We start from the raw sequence: 20,040 nt of genomic DNA, 5'->3' as shown, positions 1-20,040 counted from the left end.
AGATGTGCTAGCTATCAACTCAAATTCACTATTGCTGTTTAGGCTTAGAATGTGCATGAATGAGTCCTCTTACATCTGGCCAAATATTGCTTTGTCTGCTTTGGGGGGGGGGGGATTCAACTCAATGGATAGAGCACACTACACAGATTCATATCATTTACCACTTCTAATCAAATACTACACATTCCATAAAAATAAAGCTAGATACTGCACCATTCTTAGAAACTTTATTGCATACACAAAAAGACTTAGTATTACAGTATACTAACACCTGATGCCATATGCTTTCAGCTTTATACTAACAGTGTATTTCATTCATAGTAGAAGGCTATTTTATTAAAAGGTAGTACTTCTTCAATAGTTTATATTTTGTTGCACTGACAAAAACTTTTAGGTTAAAGGTTAGATTAATTCTACCAGTGAAGCTGCATTAGTGCAAGATGACAATTGATGCAGTTATACTGGTAAAAATGTATTTGCTTGATCTTTACAAGAATAGCCTCCAAGTGGCTGTGTCAGAAGATTTTCACACGCTAGGACAGGGCTGGGGGTGATGGGAGTTGTAGTCCAATAGTATTGGGGTAGTGGTGGTGCTCAGATTACCAACCTTGCTCTAAAGCCTAAGGGTACCAGCCTCTTGCATCCTCAACTTTTATTTCCCTCAAAAATGGATTAATTCGTAGTAATATGAAGAGACGCCAGTGTAGTCACTCTTAAGCATTTTGGGAGTACCAACTTCATGTAGGTGCACGTTGCTATTTCATTCTTCTCACCCACTAGTTTTTCACTTGTTAACAACAAATCTACACAACCTTACAAAGAATTCTGGGCAACATAGTTCCAAGAGGAAATAATAAAAGGTCTCTCTGTGAGAGCCCTAATCTTCTCACAAACAGGACAGATAAACTGGTTTAATATTGTGTCATGAATGTTGCATTAGTAGCCGTGAAAAAAGTAAGTGTAAGCTATCTTAGGTTTTGCTCAACAGTGTTTTAAGTCTTCAGTAAAAGAAATACTTTTTCATTACCCATTAGTTGTTTTTGTGATAATACACAAGGATATCCATTAAGAATAGTTATATGAGGATATTGTATAATATATTGATACAAAATTTTACTGAAACATGGAATGATTATGTAGTGATTTGCATGGATTATGGATTATGTTTAAGACATATTCTTACTATCGCCTTCTGATTTGGCCTCAGATAGGTACCTGGATTCTTTAAGGAAAGCTATAGCCCGATAACCAATATCCTTTCTATAAATGGCCCCTTTGAACTGGATGACTCCTACTCCTTTGTTGGCTTCTTCCAGTGCGGTGACAAGGTCCTTCTTGATAGCTGTCACAGTGAGGACTCTGCCGCCATTGGTCACCACTTTGCCATCTTTCATGGCTGTGCCTGCGTGGAACACCTGCAAACCCAGCTCTTTCGCCCGAGGAAATCCTATAAGGTGAGAATTTATTTTTTGTAAGTTTCCTCAAAACTTTTGCCATATATCTATTGAGTGCACAAGCAATTATAAATACACCTAACCAAATAAAAATGGCAGTGAACTCAACCCATTAATAAATAAAAAGTTGATGAAAAAGGACACATGTGGGCCATAACTGATCTGTCAGAAACCTCTACGGCAGGAGTGGCTTATATGTGGTTGTCGCTTATATGTGGAAGGTCTCATTAGAGACCTTCAGGAAGAATTTTAAAATATGGCTGAAAGATACTGTTCCCAACAACCCTGAAATCACTGGCTGAGAGAATGTTTTGAAACTGTTTTTAGAATACTTTAAAATATGTCTTTTTCATTGCTGATATCCCTGGGCTCCTTCAGGAGGAGGGGCAGAATATCTTTTGAGATGATGATGATGGTACTATTAGCCATGTTGGCTGGAGTCCAATGACATCTAGAGAATCGTAAGTTAGATACCCCTGTTCTATGAAATTACATCCCAACATTTGACACCGTACTGTGACTTGAGTGCCAGGAAATAAATCAGTGCTAAAACAATTAAAAATAAAATAAAAAGCCATTGAAAACATTTATGGTAAAATAAAAACATGTAAAACGCATGGCTTTCTCGATATTGTAGGGTGAACAAAGGCTTCAGTTTACTTGCTGGCATTCACACACACACACACACACACACACACACACACACAGGACAGAGACAAAAGCACCCACCCACCCAAAGACCTCCTCATTCCCTTCCACCTTATCTTCTTTCTTTGAGACATATGGTTTACTGCAGGGCTGGGCAAAAGCATATCTCCAGGTGGCCAGACTGCCTGTATTTTACAGCTGTTGCTGTTCCTTCTCGCCTTCTGATAAGGTGTCATTCCCTAAGGTGTCTATGGCCACCAAGACATCCATGTAAGTTACCAAGATTGCCACATGTTTTGCAAAGGGATACCAAGCAGAAAGGGCCCTAAAGCAACTGCTCTGAGGGGGCCGAGTTAGTGAGAAGCTTCTCTTCTTTTGGCAGCCTATAGATGATTGAAAGTGGGAGTGCAAGGTCTCAAAGGCTGCAGCCCAACACCCTGGGGTAAACCTCTTTGACCTCAGTGGGGCTTACTTCAGAGTAGATATGTATGGGATTGCTCTGTAATGCTGCATTCCCAAACACTTTGACTAGGGAATAAACCCCAATGAAATCAAAGGGATTCACTACTTACTTAAGTAAAAGGAGTTATCTATTACCTAAATATACAACCAGTGTCTGGCTATACTGTAACCAGTCTTTTCTTGCAGAAATTAAAGTTGCTCTTTGTATTATGAGACAAAGTGGAAACTATCGCTTTAGGAATCAAAAGCAGACACACAACTGGTTAAAACCAAAGCGTTCGTTATTTGAGATAGCCAGCCTGCAAGAGACTCACATAGTCTCTTGTCTATCACATGAAAGTGGAAGGATATAATGCTCTACATGTTTAGAACCTGGGTGTCAGTTTCCTACCTGTTATTTCCAAACCCTTAGGATAACTTCCTGGATAGCCTTCACTAGCCATGACTACAGTCACAGCTGCCCAGTCTTCTAACCATACAGGCACGTGGAAAGATAATTTTTGATCCATCGTTGCTTGTATAACCTCATAAAGGTCACTCTTAAGTAGCGGGAGAATTACCTACACAAATATAGACCAGAGTTAGGCACATCTTTCTGGTGTTACTTTAAAAAAAATAAGAAAACTAGAGAATTAACTCCCTATGAAATACCAAGGAAATGACAAAAAAGTTAAAGAAGCATTTCAATGTATATTACGGTATATTATGTATGACAGGTGCATAGTAACATTACTTTGCAGGAGTAATGCATTCTGAGGGATAACTGAATTAGTCCAGCATGATCCAATCTATAGAGGGGTTTGGGAAAGAAAAAAGGTTAAAGCTTGAACACATATCTGTTGAAAATTAAATCCCATTGAGTTGAATGGGGCTTTCTCCACGGCAACTGGATGTACTGCAGCTCAAGATATACAGTGTCACTCACCTGACATTCCGGGTCACCAAATCTACAGTTGAACTCTAAGACTTTAGGTCCATCTTTGGTTAGCATCAATCCAGCATACAGGACACCTAAAGGAAAAAGGCACAAGATATTGAGGACAAACACAACCGGTAAATTTTAAAAGAATGTTGCATTGTTTAAAGTTATGACTATTATTTCCACCATCTAGAGAAGTATGTGGAGCTTTGTCAGCAATTGTTTGCATTCACCGCAGTTGTCCACAATTGGTTGCATTTTTGGACTGCTGTCATTTAAAAAACAAAACACTGCTTTAACTCATGTAGCAGATGCTCAAAGTAGAACTACTGAAATGAATTGACTTCAATGGGTTTACTTTGCATATGGCTAATGATGGATATCACTCGTATAATGATACTCCCACTTACCAATGTAAGGAATGCCCTCTTTTCTCATACCATCAACTGTTTTCTGGAGAACAGAATTTCTGATTTTCAGAAGAAGTTCCTTGGACAGCTAATAAAATGTGACAAAAGTAAAGCTTTTAAGAATGTAGAGAATTTAACCAATTCTAGCAACAAGAATCTATTGTGTCATTTTTTTTTTTTACTCCTGGTGTCAATAATCTGTTTTTCCTATTACTCAGCTCTGGTGACAGGTGCACTTTAGTAATAAGCTCTGACAAAGAAGGACTGTAAACATGCATTTTACCTGAGGTGCTGGGGAATATGCACCCATGCCGCCTGTGTTTGGCCCCTGATCTCCATCCATTAAGCGTTTGTGATCCTGGGCAGGTGGCATCGGGGCAACAGTGACACCATCCGTAAAGCATAAACACTGCAAGAAAAACAAGGTAAACCATGGATGATTTATAACTATGCCAGGTAATAATAGAAAATAACTCAGTGTCCAGCTTTACAAAGATGATAATTAATAAGTTGCTAATTACAAGTAGTGCCCTCCTAATGATGGGAGACAGTCCAAGGTATAGATAGGCAGCCGTGTTGGTCTGTTGCAGTCGAAATAAATTGAAAAACCAAGTTTGTTCTGGGTATAAGCTTTTGTGTGCAGGTATCTGAAGAAGTGTGCATCCACATGAAAGCTTATACCCAGAACAAACTTAGTTGGTCTCTAAGGTGCTACTGGACAATTTTTTTTAATTTAGTCCAAGGTATTTTACTTTTACTCAGTTGGCATTTCTCTAAACAATATACAATGGTACAATACTTTAAGTTCATTTGCATTCGTTTAAAGAAAAGCAATATTTGAAAATGGAGATCTCTTATACAAATTAGGAGCCAGGCAAATTATGTAAATGTTAATATAATTCACAGTATTTTACTGAAGATGCTTGGTGAAATCCAACAATTGTCATACTTGGAGCAGACCCCTTGAAATCAGTGAACTGAAATAATTTGCTCTAATCTGATCTAGCAGGATGCCACCCACCATTTCTGGAAAACAGAAGTATTAAATTCCTTTCTAACAATTAAACATAAATTCCATGCTTTATGGGTGGCCTCAGGAGTGGGAGTTTTGTACTATTAATATGCTGCTGCTGGGTTTTTGTTTTGGCACAGGGCTCCCCCCCCCCGAAAATTCCATATTTGATTTGCAATGGAGTTCTTACTCTTATGACTGATCAATAATATCTGGCGAGAGCCAGGGATCAATATTTAGGATCACTCAAAAGGAAGCCAATTTGAAAGCATGGAGACAGATTCAACTGAACAGTATCACTAGTAGATGCTAATATGTTGAGTCCCGCTAGTGTAACTGGGTCGTTCTGACCTCTTCTTCTCCCCACATGCCCTCCCAAATCAACTCTGAGGAGTCAGTACAGTACATGTTGGGAGGAGAGGGGAGATTGTTCTGTGTGGAAAGCAGAAATGCTTGCACTGATGGAACAACTATAACATTGCAAGGTCAAGTTCCACTCAGCAATGCAATATTTTGATTACATAAATAGAATATTTTTTGTTTTGGCAACTCACATAGGTAGAGCTCAAAACAGTACCACCATAGTCTATCTCAGTAAGTAGCTTTTACGTCCTTAAGTAGTAAGGACTTGTACTTAATATACAGAATGGGCATTACCTGGCCAAAGTTAAGAACATTTGCTGAAAACAGTAAGTGATAAACGTGATTAACCAACTGGACTTGCTTTATGCGTTGCATGATGGACATCAGGTGGGATCCAACAGAGTTGCTCCATGAATGGGAAGGAATTTCAGTGAATGGAAGAAAAGTTGTGTCAGAAAGGCTGCCAGACATTATAGGATATACTTACAGAGACCTCTTCTCCATCAAGAAGCTCCTCAACAACAACCGTTTCTCCCGCTGTTCCAAAGGTTTTATCCTGCATGAAAGGTATACATACATATCTATGAAAAGTATACATACATATCTGAACACAGGCTTTCCTTTGTAATAGTATTCTAACAAATAGAATCTGCCTGATCCAGCAGAGAAGAAAGAACAAATGCTTTGAAACGTGTTCTCAATCTTCTTCTTCAGAAACCCAGAAATATAGCAGAGACTGTCTTCTTTCCTTCTCAAACTGTTTTTATTTTAAGATATCACACATTTCAAGTTCCATGGAAGAACTCGCTCAGATGAAAGCAAAAGAATAGCCACCCCCTTAAACCATGGATAGAGAACTTGTGGCCCTACACATGCTGTTGGACTCCAACTCCCATCAGCCTCTGTAATCATGGCCAATGGTCAGGGATGATGGGAGTTGTAATCCAGCAACAACTGGAGCTCACAGGCTCCTTACCCTTGCCTTAAATGATAGTTCTACACATCCTTAATAGCACAGTTCATGCTTACTCAATAGTAAGTCTCTCTGCATTTGTTGGGGCTTACTCATAGGTAAGCATACATAGGTTGCAGTCTAAGTGGCACTGCAATTCTAAACATGTCTCAGAAGCAAGTCCAGTGCATTCAGTGAAATTTACTCTCCACCAAGTGCTTTGAGGAGTGCAGATTCAGTCCTGGTTTGGCCCAATACTAGGCTCCCAGGAAACAATTTTAGGTGTAATCTTAATGATTAAATTGTTTTTATTAATACATTCCCAACTTACTTGCATTATTTCATGGACAGCTTTGCATGCATCTTCTTTATTAGAGGCCACAATCACACCTTTTCCGGCCGCCAGCCCACTTGCCTTTACAACTAGGGCAGGGAAAGCCGCACTTAACCGGGGGAGGGGGGGGAGAGGAAAGCAAGCAAGTAAGTAAGTAAGTAAGTAAGTAAGTAAGTGGAATTTCATTCAGATTTCAAGCTCTATACATATTCTCAAAAGCAAGGAAGATGCAACAAAAATAGACAAAGAATTATCCACGTGCTGAAAGAAGCTGTACCTGGTAATAAAGGCACACGCTTCTTTTGCATTAGTGAAAGCTTTCCATCTTGCAGTTGGAATGTCATGACGATCCAAAAAGGCTTTGGAAAAGCTCTTGCTGGACTCTAGTTGAGCTGCCTTTGCAGTAGGACCAAAACATCTAACGCCAGCAGCTGTCAAGTCATCAACAATTCCTAGCAGCAGAAATAATCCAGAGTGTTATGGGTTTTATGAAAAGAGTTAATTGAAACACAATCATGGATCTAACACTGTACTCTGAGTACACCATCCACACAGAGGAAGGTCTTCACAGCCTTGGGGAAACCTCAAAGGTAGCAGAGGTACCAAATACCGCCCCCCTTTATAGAAAAAGCCCTAAGGAGGCAGTCACCATCCTCTGCTCAGAAGCAACAAACTCTGAGCAGGCACAGTGGCTGTGGAATATTAGCTGCCTTTTGCATAAGAGGGAATAAAATAGAATGGATTGTCATGGAAGATGCAAAAACACTTCACACGGCAACATTCTGTTCATGTTTTACTTGTAAGCCCTAATTTAAAACAACTGGGATGAGATTACAAAAATGGTGTCCAGCTATAAATGTTGGCAGAAGTAGCAGCTAGAGAACTTTGAGGCCATAGTAACCAAATCCATTCCTTGGCTATCATCTAGAGTAGCTATTTCAAAAGCTGAAGCAGACAAACAACGAGCAAAGAACTGTTTGAGGCAAACACTGTGACCAAAACTGAGACACTCCAGATCTCTGAACTGTTAGCCAACCACAAAGGCCAAAAAGTACTTTTCCACTTTAATGTCTGCTCCCTTCATTACCATGTCCTGGTAGAAGAGATGCCCTATACTGCATGTATGTTAGCATACTTGTGTGTTTTTATACACTCAGATCGGCAAATAGAAGTCATAAATTAGTAGATTAAACAGGAGGCAGGAATTTGCAGAATAATTTCTTTTAGACATACCGGCAGCAAGAGGGACTTCTGGACCAACCACCACAAGTCCAATCTTCTGGTCTTTACAGTATTTGGCAAGAGCAGCGTGATCACTGATTGAGATAACTATCAACGGACAAAAAAAATAGATCGGTTGCAATTAGCTGTGTTTTTTATTTACTGCTTACATTTGTTTCTTGGCCTTCCGCATGGCTCAGAGAGGCACTTAACCTTCAAAGCATCCCACTGAGGTGCGTTAGGCTGAGAGACAGTGATATGGTTCAAGGTCAGACAGTGAGCTTCAGAGCTGAGCAGGGGTTCAAACCTAAGAGCTCCATTATGCAATCTTCCATTTGCAAATATTAATGGTTCAAGTCGCATTGTACACAGAAAGCCACATGTCTAAACTGGGAATTATGAGTTCTAGGTCACTGACTGCAGTTAATATTAAGTCCTGGTGTTACATTAATTCCGGGACAATACTTGGGGAGACTTTTCTGTGAGTAAAGATGGCAAACTTGCCCTACTTTTTGTAAGGAGATTTTTGAGAGTAATTTTAATTTTAATAAGCAGCACCAGACAGGCACACACAAACACCAATATGTGCCAGCAAGGGAAAGAAAACCAGGTAGCACCCCCCCCCACACACACACAGTAAAGAAAATGTTACTCTCTGACTTTTATCAAGAATAAATAAATCCAAAGTCTGAAGTGAACTGGGTCATGTGAACCAATTGGCCAGGAGAATTCCTACCCCCTCGTTCCACATGACAAGCATTGGGCAGTTTCAAGGGGTGTTACAGAGGCAGAAACTGCTCATCCCTTGACAAACATGAAGCAATATATTTTAACTGGCCAAGCGTATTTAACCTATAGCCTTCTTTCCTTCTGTGATGTGATTCCTGATATGGATTTGACAACTCTTAAATAGCAGAGGGGGTGGGCGCTGATAAAGGTGCTGTGTAGCATTTTACGATAGCTTGATAAGAGGCCTTCTCTGCAGTGGCTCCCCATTTTGTGGAACGTTCTCCCCAGGGAGGCTCGCCTAGGTGCCGGGTGAAAATGTTTCTCTATAACCAGGTCTTTGGTGGATTAAACATTCTAAGCCCTTTTAAATGTGTTGGTGGTAGATTACTGATCTATTCGTTATTGTTTTATTATGTATTTTGTGTTCTCACAAAACTGTCCTGTGATCTTCGGATGAAGGTTGGGTATAGAAAAAATTTTCTCTTTAGTTAATGCTGAATGAACATTTGGAAAAAACTGCCTTGAGTGACTTCCCCCATTTCTAAAAGAATCATACCAACAGATTAAGAATGCTTTTTTGTCTTCTAGGATTTAATTATTCCAAAAAGGTGAAATGTAGAATATAGTTTGTGGTCAAAGGAGGTCTGGGCTTTATGGAAATTTGAATGTACAGAAATGCCTCCAGGGACCAAACATTTCCACTTCCTTTTCCCACAACTAATCTGCTATCTCTTCTGCTTCAGATTTAAAAGGCAGATCATAGCAAAAATGTGTACCTTAAAAGACAGATCAGGTTGTCATGCAAACAGATTGCATGCTTTTAAGCATTACATCATCTGGAGACAAGTTTTCTTTTTTAAAAATTATTTTAAGAAGCTGTTTTTCTAATATATAGAGGCAGACAGACACAATGACAGACAAACACAGACATACAGATTACATTTCTGCATCTTCTATTTTCATTGGGAAAAACAACAGGAAAAACATAACATATAAATGAAAATACAGTAAACTTGACCATAACATTGGTACTGTCCTGTGAAAGACAAGGTTTTTGGAGAGGAAATCAACATTAATTCAATGAGCACAGAGACAAAGATTTTTGTTTCATGCTCTACATCTGAACAGACCACATGAGTGCCACGTGAATGCCCAAGGCATCTCTTTCAGTCTTCATGAAAAGGATAGCTAAATAGAGCATATTGGTCTTTATATGATGCAGCAACCCTTCTTTTCAACGAAGGGGGAAATGGCATCTCAGAGACTCAGAGTTTTTTTGTTGTTTTTTTTTGCATTTTAAAATTTTATTGAGTTCGATTAAATATACATTATATACATTATATTCGAATTTCGACATTTCTTATCGTTTTGGGCTTCCTTCAGCGATGTTGACATTCATTCGTGTTTGAGTCTTAGAATCACATCCCCTCCTTTCATATTGCCATTCGTACCTCCTTTTTTACATTGTTTCAATTAAACAATACTTGTTAGCTCTTTACAAAGCCTCTTTAAATGCCACTAACGTTGTATTTACAAAACATTTGTTCTCCAGATAACCCACGAATTTCCCCCAGTCTTCAATAAAGTTTTGATCTTTTAAGTATCTTATTTTCCCTGTCAGTTTGTCCAGCTCGGCGTATTCTGTTAATTTTGCTCTCCACTCTGCCACCATTGGGATTTCTTCCTGCTTCCATCTCTGAGCTAACACAATTCTGGCTGCCGTGACCGCGTACTGGAAGAGTTTGTAATCCTTTCTCCTAATATCCTTTCCCATAATGCAAAGTAAGAAAGCTTCTGGTTTTTTGACAAAAGTATAGCCTAACATCTTTTTCAGTTCATTGTATACTTCCTCCCAGAAGCTTTTAACTTTCTTGCATTCCCACCATAGATGGTAAAATGTCCCTTCCTTTTGTTTGCATTTCCAACATTTGTTGTCTACCTTGTACATCTTGGCCAATTTCACGGGTGTCATATACCACCTGTATTGCATTTTCATCACATTTTCCCTGAGTAACATACAGGCCGTAAATTTTATATTCACTCTCCAAAGCTTTTCCCAGTCTTCCATTAGAATATTATACCCGAAATCCCTCACCCACTGTACCATCACTGACTTCACCTCCTCCTCCTTCGTGTGCCACTCCAAAAGTATTTTATACATTTTAGAGAGGTTTTTATGTTCACTGTTTATTATCTCTTTTGGAAATATTGATTCTTTTTCCTCATAGCCCCTTTCCTTCACCTCTGCTTTAAACATCTCATTTATCTGGAAGTAATGGAGCCACCCCTGTGTAAGCGTTTTAACCTGGTCGTATGGTTTAACTTTCCACTTCCCTCCTTCATTTATGACCATTTCTCCATACATCCCCCTCTTTTCTTCCATATTAACTTTCTTAACGCTAGTTAAATCCTGGGGAGAAAGCCAGTGTGGTGTTCTCGGCTCTAATATGTTCTTATATCTATCCCAGACCTCTATTAGTGGGCCCTTAAAGATGTGACTGGTGAACCCCTTGTGCGCCCTTTTTTTATCCTTCCATAGATATGCGTGCCACCCAAATTTGTTGTTGTACCCTTCAAGGTCTAATAACTCTCTGTTTTCCAGCTTAACCCATTCTTTCATCCAACACAAACATGTCGCTTCGTAATAAAGTCTCATGTCTGGTAGGGCGAAGCCCCCTCTTTCTGTAGCATCCGTCAACAACTTAAATTTAATTCTGGGTTTCTTCCCTTCCCAAACATATCTAGAGATGGCTTTTTGCCATTCTTTAAAATTTTTTGTTCCTTTTAGTATGGGTAATGTTTGGAACAGAAATAACAGCTTGGGTAACAACATCATTTTCACCATAGATATTCTTCCCCAGAATGATAGTTTCATTCTGGCCCAAACCTCTAATTTTTTTTTAATTTTATTCCAGACCGGAATGTAATTGTTTTGATATAGGTCAATATTTTTGTCGGTAATCCAGATTCCTAAATATTTTATCTTTTTAACAACCTCAATTCCAGTTTGTTGTTGTACTATTGCAGCCTTATCCTGATCCAAGTTTTTAACGATCATTTTTGTCTTACTCTTATTCAATTTGAATCCTGCAAGTTTCCCAAATTCCTCCATCTCGTCCAGAATCACCCTTATACTTTCTATAGGTTCTTCCACCGTTAAAACCACATCGTCTGCATAAGCTTTAACTTTGTACTCATTTGAACCTAATGTTATCCCTTTAATTTGCTTGTTTTGTCTTAATGCATTCAGCAGCACTTCTAGGACTACTATAAAGAGCAACGGTGAGAGCGGGCAGCCCTGCCTCGTTCCCTTAGAAATTTTTATTTCCTCAGTAATAACTCCATTGACTATGAGTCTCGCCTTCTGCTCAGTGTAAATTGCCCCTATACCATTTAAGAACTCCTGTCCCACTTCCATTACCTCCAAATTTTTAAACATAAAGTCCCAAATTATATTATCGAAGGCTTTCTCCGCGTCTATGAAGATTAGGCTAGCTGGTTTATCGCGACTATCTGATAGGTATTCGATAAGGTTAATTATGAATCTTGTATTGTTTCTTATTAACCTACCCGGGAGAAAGCCCGTCTGATCTTCATGTATCATCCTTGTTAATATCTTTTTTAGTCTTTTGGCTAGAATACCGGCAAAGATCTTGTAGTCCGTGTTTAATAAGGAGATGGGTCTGTAGTTCCTAACTTGAGTTAGATCCGAGTCTTGTTTGGGGATAATTGTTATAAAGGCCTCTTTCCACGAACCGGGCATGTCTCTTTCTTTTAAAATGTTGTTCATTACTTCCATTAGTGGTGTTATCAATGTATCTTTCATTTCCTTATAGTAACTCGGTGTGAACCCGTCTGGACCCGGTGCCTTTCCTCTTTTCAGTTCTTTTATCACCTGTTCTATCTCTGTTCTGCAGATTGGGGCATTTAGCTGATCTTTTTCCTCTGATGACATCTTCTTCACCATCTTTTCTTTTAAATATCTTTCTATCTTTTTCTTGTTATTCCTTTCTTTATTTCTGTAGAGATGCTCATAAAAATCCAAGAACCCTTTTCTAATTTCTTTCGGGTCAGTTGTTTCTTCTCCGTTTATTACTATTTTGTTGATTGTATTTTGCTCCTTCCTCTTTTTGACTTGCCACGCAAGCCATTTACCTGACTTATTGGCGAATTCAAGGTTTTTTTGTCTTAACCATTTAATATTCCACTCAACCTCCTTATTTATTATAATTGCAACCTGTGTTTGGAGGGTCTTTATTTCCTAGAGACTCAGAGTTTATGGCACAGAACACAGTAATTGATGCCAGCCATTTTAATTTTTGCTTCTTCTAATAAACTCACAAAGTAAAGTGTCTGAAAGATGAAAACGGCCACAATTTATCAGTGGGAGCTACTGAAAGATTAATGTCGTGGAGCGAAGCATTTTAACTCACTCTACATTTTCTTTAATTACCTGCGTTAGAGATTTTTCCATCCTTAGCTGTACCAGCATTTCCAGGTGCGACCAGTACCTGTTTCACATGTGGAGACTGTGCCAGTTTCCAAGCCAGAGCATGTTCTCTACCTCCGCTGCCAATCACAAGGACGTGCTCAGCCATCAGTCTGTGCAGAAAGAAACAAGACATGCAAAATATTGAGTGCTGTACTGAGCAACAGCTGTAGTAGCATAATGTGCCATTTTGCTTTCCATATCACACTGGTGTTTGCAACATAAAGTATACAGTGGTACCTTGGGTTAAGTACTTAATTCGTTATGGAGGTCCATTCTTGTAACTGTTCTTAACCTGAAGCACCACTTTAGCTAATGGGGCTCCTGCTGCCGCTGGAGCACGATTTCTGTTCTCATCCTGAAGCAAAGTTCTTAACCTGAAGCACTATTTCTGGGTCAGCAGAGTCCGTAACCTGAAGCGTATGCAACCTGAAGTGTATGTAACCTGAAGCTAACCCAAGGTACCACTGTATAGTGCAACGATCTATTTTCAACTGAACCATAACAGAGGATTTTCTTGATACTGTACATACCACACTAACTTTAAAAATATTTGAAAATGCAAAAAATAACAAACGGTTGGTTGACTGAGATTATGTTTGCTGCTGAAATGTGCAATATAGATTATACATTTTTAAATGCAGTTAATTGGCTGCCTTTCCTATGAAAACCTTTGTATAGCTCCCGAGGGAATAGGTTCCAAACTAGTTAAGAATTTCAATTAAACAAGGTGTCCCCCTGTTGCAATTTTTGCAAACATGGCATTTACCCTTCCCTACCCCCCTCCAGTATAATCGTCAAGAGCGGCTGGTCATTAACCCCACTCTAGTCAATGTGTACAGTTCCTCCCAACGTCAGGCACAGATAAAAAGCAAACCCTGCCAAACACTTCTTTCTGGGTATGCAGAGACGTAATCCATTTGGAGAAGGGGGAAAATAAGATCTGTTATGCTCCTTTCTAAACTCAATCCACTTTGCATAGTAGCACTATGTATGCATATATCCCACTTCCAAGTCAATGACTTCCCAACTTGTCACAACTACAGTTGGCCAGAAAATAGGATGAAAGAGGCTACAGATTTGCATAATAGTAGCAGGTGCTAATCTATTTGTATATTAAATTTGTATAACGATTTTAGAATAATGACTATAATAGAAAAATAAATGAGTGGTATTCAACTCAGAGCAGATCTACTGAAATGAGTGGACCTAACTTAGTGATGCTCATTAATTTCAGTGGGGGCAATCTGAGTAAAATTTAGCTGAATACCATCATAATAAGATAAAACGTGCCCTATTTATTCATTCATTTCATAAAAATTATATACTTCTTCATTGTACAAACACCTCAGAGTAGCTTACAAAAAATTAAATAATAAAATTATCAATTTAAAAATAACTATGCATACAGAAAGTCATCAGCTGCCTCCACAGTAATTCAATCACAAATCTGCAAGAGTAGAATATGGTGTATTGAGGTTCTTTCAGGATTTAATACACCTATCAAGACTCATGTGTAGATGTGCATACTTTGTTCTCAGGAAGCAGACACAGAACAGGTTGTTACAGATCTTTGCAGAGGTTGCTTTGAGCATAAAAATGGTAATTATGGTTAAGTAAACTAGTAAAATACAACGAAGCAATGCTTTATTTAGCAATCATTGGCATTTTAGCAATAAATGCAATATACAACTCAATTTTGCTCATCTCCCTTACAGTGCTCCAGTACTTGTCAAATAACTAAATTGTCCTTTAAATGTTTTAGTAACTAAATGTTACTAGTAAATGTTTTAGTAACTAAAACATTTAATATGTAGTGAAAAATATATACTTTCGTATGATAAATAATTCAGTTGATGACTGATTTATCATGCCTGAAATGCAAGTTAAGAAAAATCAACACACAATAATATGCCCTAAATCCTCAAGCCCAAACATTTGCATTTGGTAGCAAATCCAAGAGACTTCTGATGAAAACACCTCCTGGTATTCATGCTTAGCACTGCAGTAAATCAATGGGATTTACTTTCAAGTAAGTGCATTCAGGACTAATATAATAGAGATGGACTGGTTTTACATAAGTCATTCTCGCTAGAACTGGAGGCTTACACTATGATACACAATGTACTTACTGTGATCTTGACAGCAGCAATCTGGAAAGAGTGGGTTTCCAATAGCCATGCAATAAAGAAAGAAAGAAGCAGCCGCCTCTGGCTATATGCCTATCAAAACCCCACTAATGAGTGACCAATGAAGAGGAGACATCAGCTTAGCGTAAAGAGGGTGGTTACAACATTTTCCAGGGTAGATAAGATCTTGCTCTTTTTAAAAGAAATCTAAATTTTAAAACTGCATCGCCTCACAATTTCACAAAGACTGGGATCAAAGAGCCATGCATCTAGGTCCAAAATTCCCAAGGGGCATTTGACTTGTGCTTCTCAAATAACAGTGCCCCACAAGCCACTTGCCAGTCCATTTTTAAAATGTTCAAAAGTAACAATAGACCCCCTCAAAATTCTCAAATAAACAATCCCAAATTTGGGCACACTGAAAGCAACTCTTTGGATCTTGGCCATATTTTATGAGCTATCTCTATTGGAAATTAATATGCACAATATTACTCCAAACCTCCATCCTATCCTCAATGAAACTAGTCTCCTATGTAACACGGTACAGCTGGGGTGATGATATAGAAAGATCTATTCAAAATGGGTTATAACCATGCTTGGATCTCTGTGCACAGAACACTTTCTGAAGTCTAACTTGGTTACGAACTTAATTTGTTCCGGAGGTCTCTTCTTAACCCAAAACCGTTCTTAACCTGAGGCGCTCTTTCGCTAATGGGGCCTCCTGCTGCCGCACAATTTCCGTTCTCATCCTGGGGCAAAGTTTGTAACCCGAGGTACTACTTCTGGCTTGGTGGAGTTTGTAACCCGAAGCGTTTGTAACCCAGTGGCGTAGCGTGGGTTATCAGCACCCGGGACAAGGCAAGTAATTTGCGCCCCCTAACCCATGGATTTGCGCCCCCTAACCCATGGATTTGCGCCCCCTAACCCGTGGATTTCCCTAACCCCCAGATGTTGCGCCCGGTGCGGCCGGCCCCCCCTGCACCCCCCACGCTACGCCACTGTTGTAACCTGAGGTGTTTGTAACCCGAGGTACCACTGTTGCAAATGAAACAATAACCCAGTATACTTTTGGTACAGGAAGCATTCCTAACACAAGCTACTTTTGTATCTTAAGGAGAAAAACAGAAAGATATGGAAGCTCAGATGCCTTTTTAAAAAAAATCTAAAAAATCATTTAAATATGTTACAGTTCAGAGCTCTGAAACTGCACCAGAAAGTGACATGGTGTTATGTGCTGTTTGTGGGAGGGAATGGAAGGGGGAAATATAATCTACATCAATTTAAGGTTGAAGTCAAAAGTCTTTGCAACCCTCTAGGTAACAATTCATTTTGACATGGCAGCCATATAGGAGGGTCTAGTAGGCCACTACTAGGCGAACAGAATAATTACCCTATGCTGAGAAGGACACACTAAACAGAAAAAGGGATGTTTATAAAGATGTTAAACAACAACAGAAGAACAGAACCCTGCGGCACCCTCCTTTTCACTTTTTTCCAGGATGACAAGGAACAGTTAGTGAGCAACTCTTTGTCAACCAGGCTACAAATCCACCTAACAGTTAGGTGGTCCAGTTCACATTTTATCAGCTTCTCTGCAAACTGACTGTTTAATTATCTGTTCTAGGACCTTTCCTGGTATGATGACAAGGTGACCAGTTGGTAGTAGCCTGGGTCTCCCACCACTTTTGAAGATAGGGGCAACTTTTGCCCACCTCCAGTTCATAGGGACCTCACCAATTCTCCAATAATTCACAAAGATTATAGTCAGAGGCTCTGAGATTGTATCACCAAGCCCCATTACTACTCTTGGGTAGAAATCAGGCCCTGGATATCTGAATTCATTTAAAGTAGCTAGGTGTTCTCTTACTAGCTCTTTTTCTGTCTTGGGCTGCAACTCTCTCTCCTTGCATCATTTATTTTGTCAACACCAAGTTCGGCACCGCTTTCCTTTTAGGTGATCTCAAGCACTCAGCTCCACCCCATATAAAAAACAAACTTGCAAGGCATTGAACACCCATAACATGGTACCTAGGAATTAAGTTAAACTTTATTTATGCTGGTCACATTGCTTATGATTAAGCAATACCGCTTTAATGTGAAAGGAAAGATGGGAAGCTCATCCCTAATGCAAATGTTTTTCCATTCTTGTGGAAAACGAATGGGATCAGTTGTCTTTAGAGAACAGACAATTCATGCATTCCAACAAACACCTATGAAACTTTAAAAGAAAGTTGCACCGTAAAGTTGTAGCACCCACTGATCTTAAATCAACAACATTCATTTTAAAAGTATGCGAAACTATATTCATACAAATTATAACATTTTGGAGGGATGCCACTACCGCTGGCATCTTGCTTACTTTAAAAATGCCTGTATCAAACTGAAATGGAAGCAACCCGTGAGAAACGCAAAAGATATTTGGCATTCCAAACGCGGGTTTTGTAAGAAGTGTAAGGAAGCCATGTAAAACCTCAGAAGCAAAGCAAATCAAAACACGTGGTCACGAAAATCTGAAAAAGAAACTTCTCTCACTGCAAAGTAAGGGCAACAGTTCTGTTACGCACTGTAAAGAAGCACATAACACAGCCATGTATTTTTTTTAATCGATGTCCCCCGCCCCCCACCGCACAAGCGAAAGCAAAAACTTACTTTTCAGGCAGCTTTTAAAAAATGGGCAGTTTCCCAGACCATACGGCAAAAACTACATTTCCCAGAATGCTTCAAATGTAGCAATCTTTAACCCTCTGCGGAGAAGAAGAAAAGGAACGGATTTACTAATAAACGGAAGGGATTTCGTCTAACAAATACTCTAGAGCTGAAAAGTAACAGCTACGTATGTAAGAAGCTAACCAGATCTGTGTCAGAGCACTTTGAAAATAAAACAAGCAGATGCTGGGCCGGATCCTTGTATTGTAGCAAACCTCTATCGTTACTAATAAACTACAGGGGAGCTGTGAGCCAGAGATCGAATTCCATGGCTTTAGGACAGGATAATGGGTTGCATAGCACAGTTAAGAGACAAATGCACACCAATTTATCTCGCAGTTATAAAACTCCAGCCCAAAGCCTACTACAGACTTTAGTTCTGCAATTTACGTGCAACTTAGACCTCTACTGTCTTAGAAACACTCACTCTGCATTGGAAACTTTCTTTCCTATCCTTTGTTGTAATCTTGCAATTTGCAAAGGAACTCCATAAATTCTAGGGTTGAGCTCGTGACACTGAAAACAAATTATGGCGTTAAGTTGCTGAATCTTGGCACAAATAAGCCTTGAGTAAGTCCAGCTGAATTCATAATGATTTCCAAGTAAAAAGTCCATAGAATAGTATTTAATTGACAACGTTAAATCCGGGTTGTAAATTGGGTTATGCTGCTTCAGTTTATTTTGCTGTGTTTTATGGTTTACTATAATTATTTTGTATTGTATTTTAAAATTTGTTCTATTTGTAAGCCTCCCAGGGAATGTTTACTGATGGGCAGTTATACTGAATATAGAAGCAAACACTACCTCCAGAGATAACTAATGAAAGTTAGACAATTTTGAGGAATATTCTAATATTAAAAATACAGTATCTAAAGGTTATGTCACCACATTTATTTTGACAAGATTTATGGCCTGCTTAATAAATGCTTCTAAGTGGATTACATAAGGCAAAGATCATAATGATGTGTACCATAAAACAGACTATTGTTATGAGAATTATATTTTTCTTATAACACTATATTAACAATCCAGATGAAACCAAATGTACTTTCCACTTAAAACTCTCGTTTTAAAACCCTGTGACATGGAAAATATTTCCACTAATACAGGGATGTGGAGTCTTGTGATCCTCCAGCTGTTGTCAGCCCAAGACATGGACTAGTTTTATATGGATTTCAGGTTCTGCCTACTTTCAAAGATTAATAAATCCAGACCTTCTGCATGCAAAATGTGCTCCGTTCACTGAGCTGCGGTCCTTCCCTCAACCGTGTTATAAACGTGTGAACATGCGTCAGGTGTGCCTTAGCCTAACATATTCATTTTTCTTATTTAGAAACGCATTTATTTAGTCTTTCAGCCGCGAATAATAACACGACTGATGCCTTTCAAGGCCCGTATCGGGGGCTGTGGTGCATTTATTTTTAGCAGTTCTGGGCTAGTGGTGTGCGCGTTAACATGTTACGGAATTCAAAGCACTGAATTGGGAAATAAATGCTGCGATCTTATGCTGAATTACTTGCGACTAAACATGCACGGAATCGGGTTCTCAGCCCGCCCAGCACGAAAACTCTGAAAGCTTTTGGTGTCGGGTGTGTGAGAGAAAGTGGTGTGTTTGTGCATATATATGTATTTCAGACAATGTATGTCGTTCTTCAGCACCTCGCCTCCAACTGCGGCATCAACAACATGGCCGCTGTTCCCGGTCGGAGGGAGGGCAGTGCAACGTTCAACTCCGAAGGACTGGGCCTCTCCGCCGAGAGCCGCCAGAAGCGTGCGGCGCCTTGGCTTGGTTTTTTTTGCACTCAGTTTCATTGACCTTGTGCACAACCACGTCTGAAATGGGGGGCGGGGGGGCGGACGGACACAGAGAGGACCGAAGCGTCTCCCTCGGCGAACAGAAGGACAAAGTGCGGCCCTTTAGATTTTTTTCCAGCCCCGGAATCAACCGCTGCCATTGTCATTGTGTTCCCAACTCCGGACGTCGCCTGAGCTGACGAGAAGCCAGAAGGCGGCCATATACAGTTACGCAAGGCGGGGGGGGGGGGGAGCCCGGAGTCACGTCCGCCTCGCACCTCCAAGGCATCCGAGTAGGCGCTCTATGGTTCACTTCGACTACAGAGCGCCCACCCCCAAGCCGGCTCAGGCTCCGCCCCTTGTCGGAACGAGCAATCAGGAGAACGAGAGGGCAATCCGGAAGTGGAGGGCGGGACGA

General features: G+C 39.7%; 1 protein-coding gene across 6 annotated transcripts in view; it reads right to left on the bottom strand.

Annotated features, from left to right (window-relative positions):
• Nucleotides 1–18,320, bottom strand: part of GART (phosphoribosylglycinamide formyltransferase, phosphoribosylglycinamide synthetase, phosphoribosylaminoimidazole synthetase) — a 29,554-nt gene extending 11,234 nt beyond the window's left edge. The window contains exons 1-12 of one of the 6 annotated variants that reach the window (XM_083736288.1): nt 17,772–17,801; nt 16,990–17,150; nt 12,958–13,106; nt 7,788–7,883; nt 6,832–7,006; nt 6,552–6,663; nt 5,756–5,824; nt 4,177–4,302; nt 3,894–3,981; nt 3,490–3,575; nt 2,956–3,124; nt 1,216–1,447 (exon numbers count right to left, since the gene is read on the bottom strand). In XM_083736288.1, coding sequence (XP_083592414.1) covers nt 1,216–1,447; nt 2,956–3,124; nt 3,490–3,575; nt 3,894–3,981; nt 4,177–4,302; nt 5,756–5,824; nt 6,552–6,663; nt 6,832–7,006; nt 7,788–7,883; nt 12,958–13,102 — 1,298 coding nt within the window. In that variant the 5' untranslated portion in view covers nt 13,103–13,106; nt 16,990–17,150; nt 17,772–17,801. Of the gene's footprint in view, nt 1–210; nt 1,448–2,955; nt 3,125–3,489; nt 3,576–3,893; nt 3,982–4,176; nt 4,303–5,755; nt 5,825–6,551; nt 6,664–6,831; nt 7,007–7,787; nt 7,884–12,957; nt 13,107–15,125; nt 15,920–16,989; nt 17,306–17,771; nt 17,865–18,255 lie in introns of those variants that run through there. The other 5 variants (XM_083736287.1, XR_014563569.1, XM_083736286.1 and 2 more) reach the window with 5 other exon arrangements.
• Between the last annotated feature and the right edge of the window lie 1,720 nt (nt 18,321–20,040).

The sequence above is a fragment of the Podarcis gaigeae genome (assembly GCF_964106915.1).
Source record: "Podarcis gaigeae genome assembly, chromosome: 4".
Classification (NCBI taxonomy): Eukaryota; Metazoa; Chordata; class Lepidosauria; order Squamata; family Lacertidae; genus Podarcis; species Podarcis gaigeae.
This window is presented reverse-complemented; position numbering and strand designations above follow the sequence as displayed.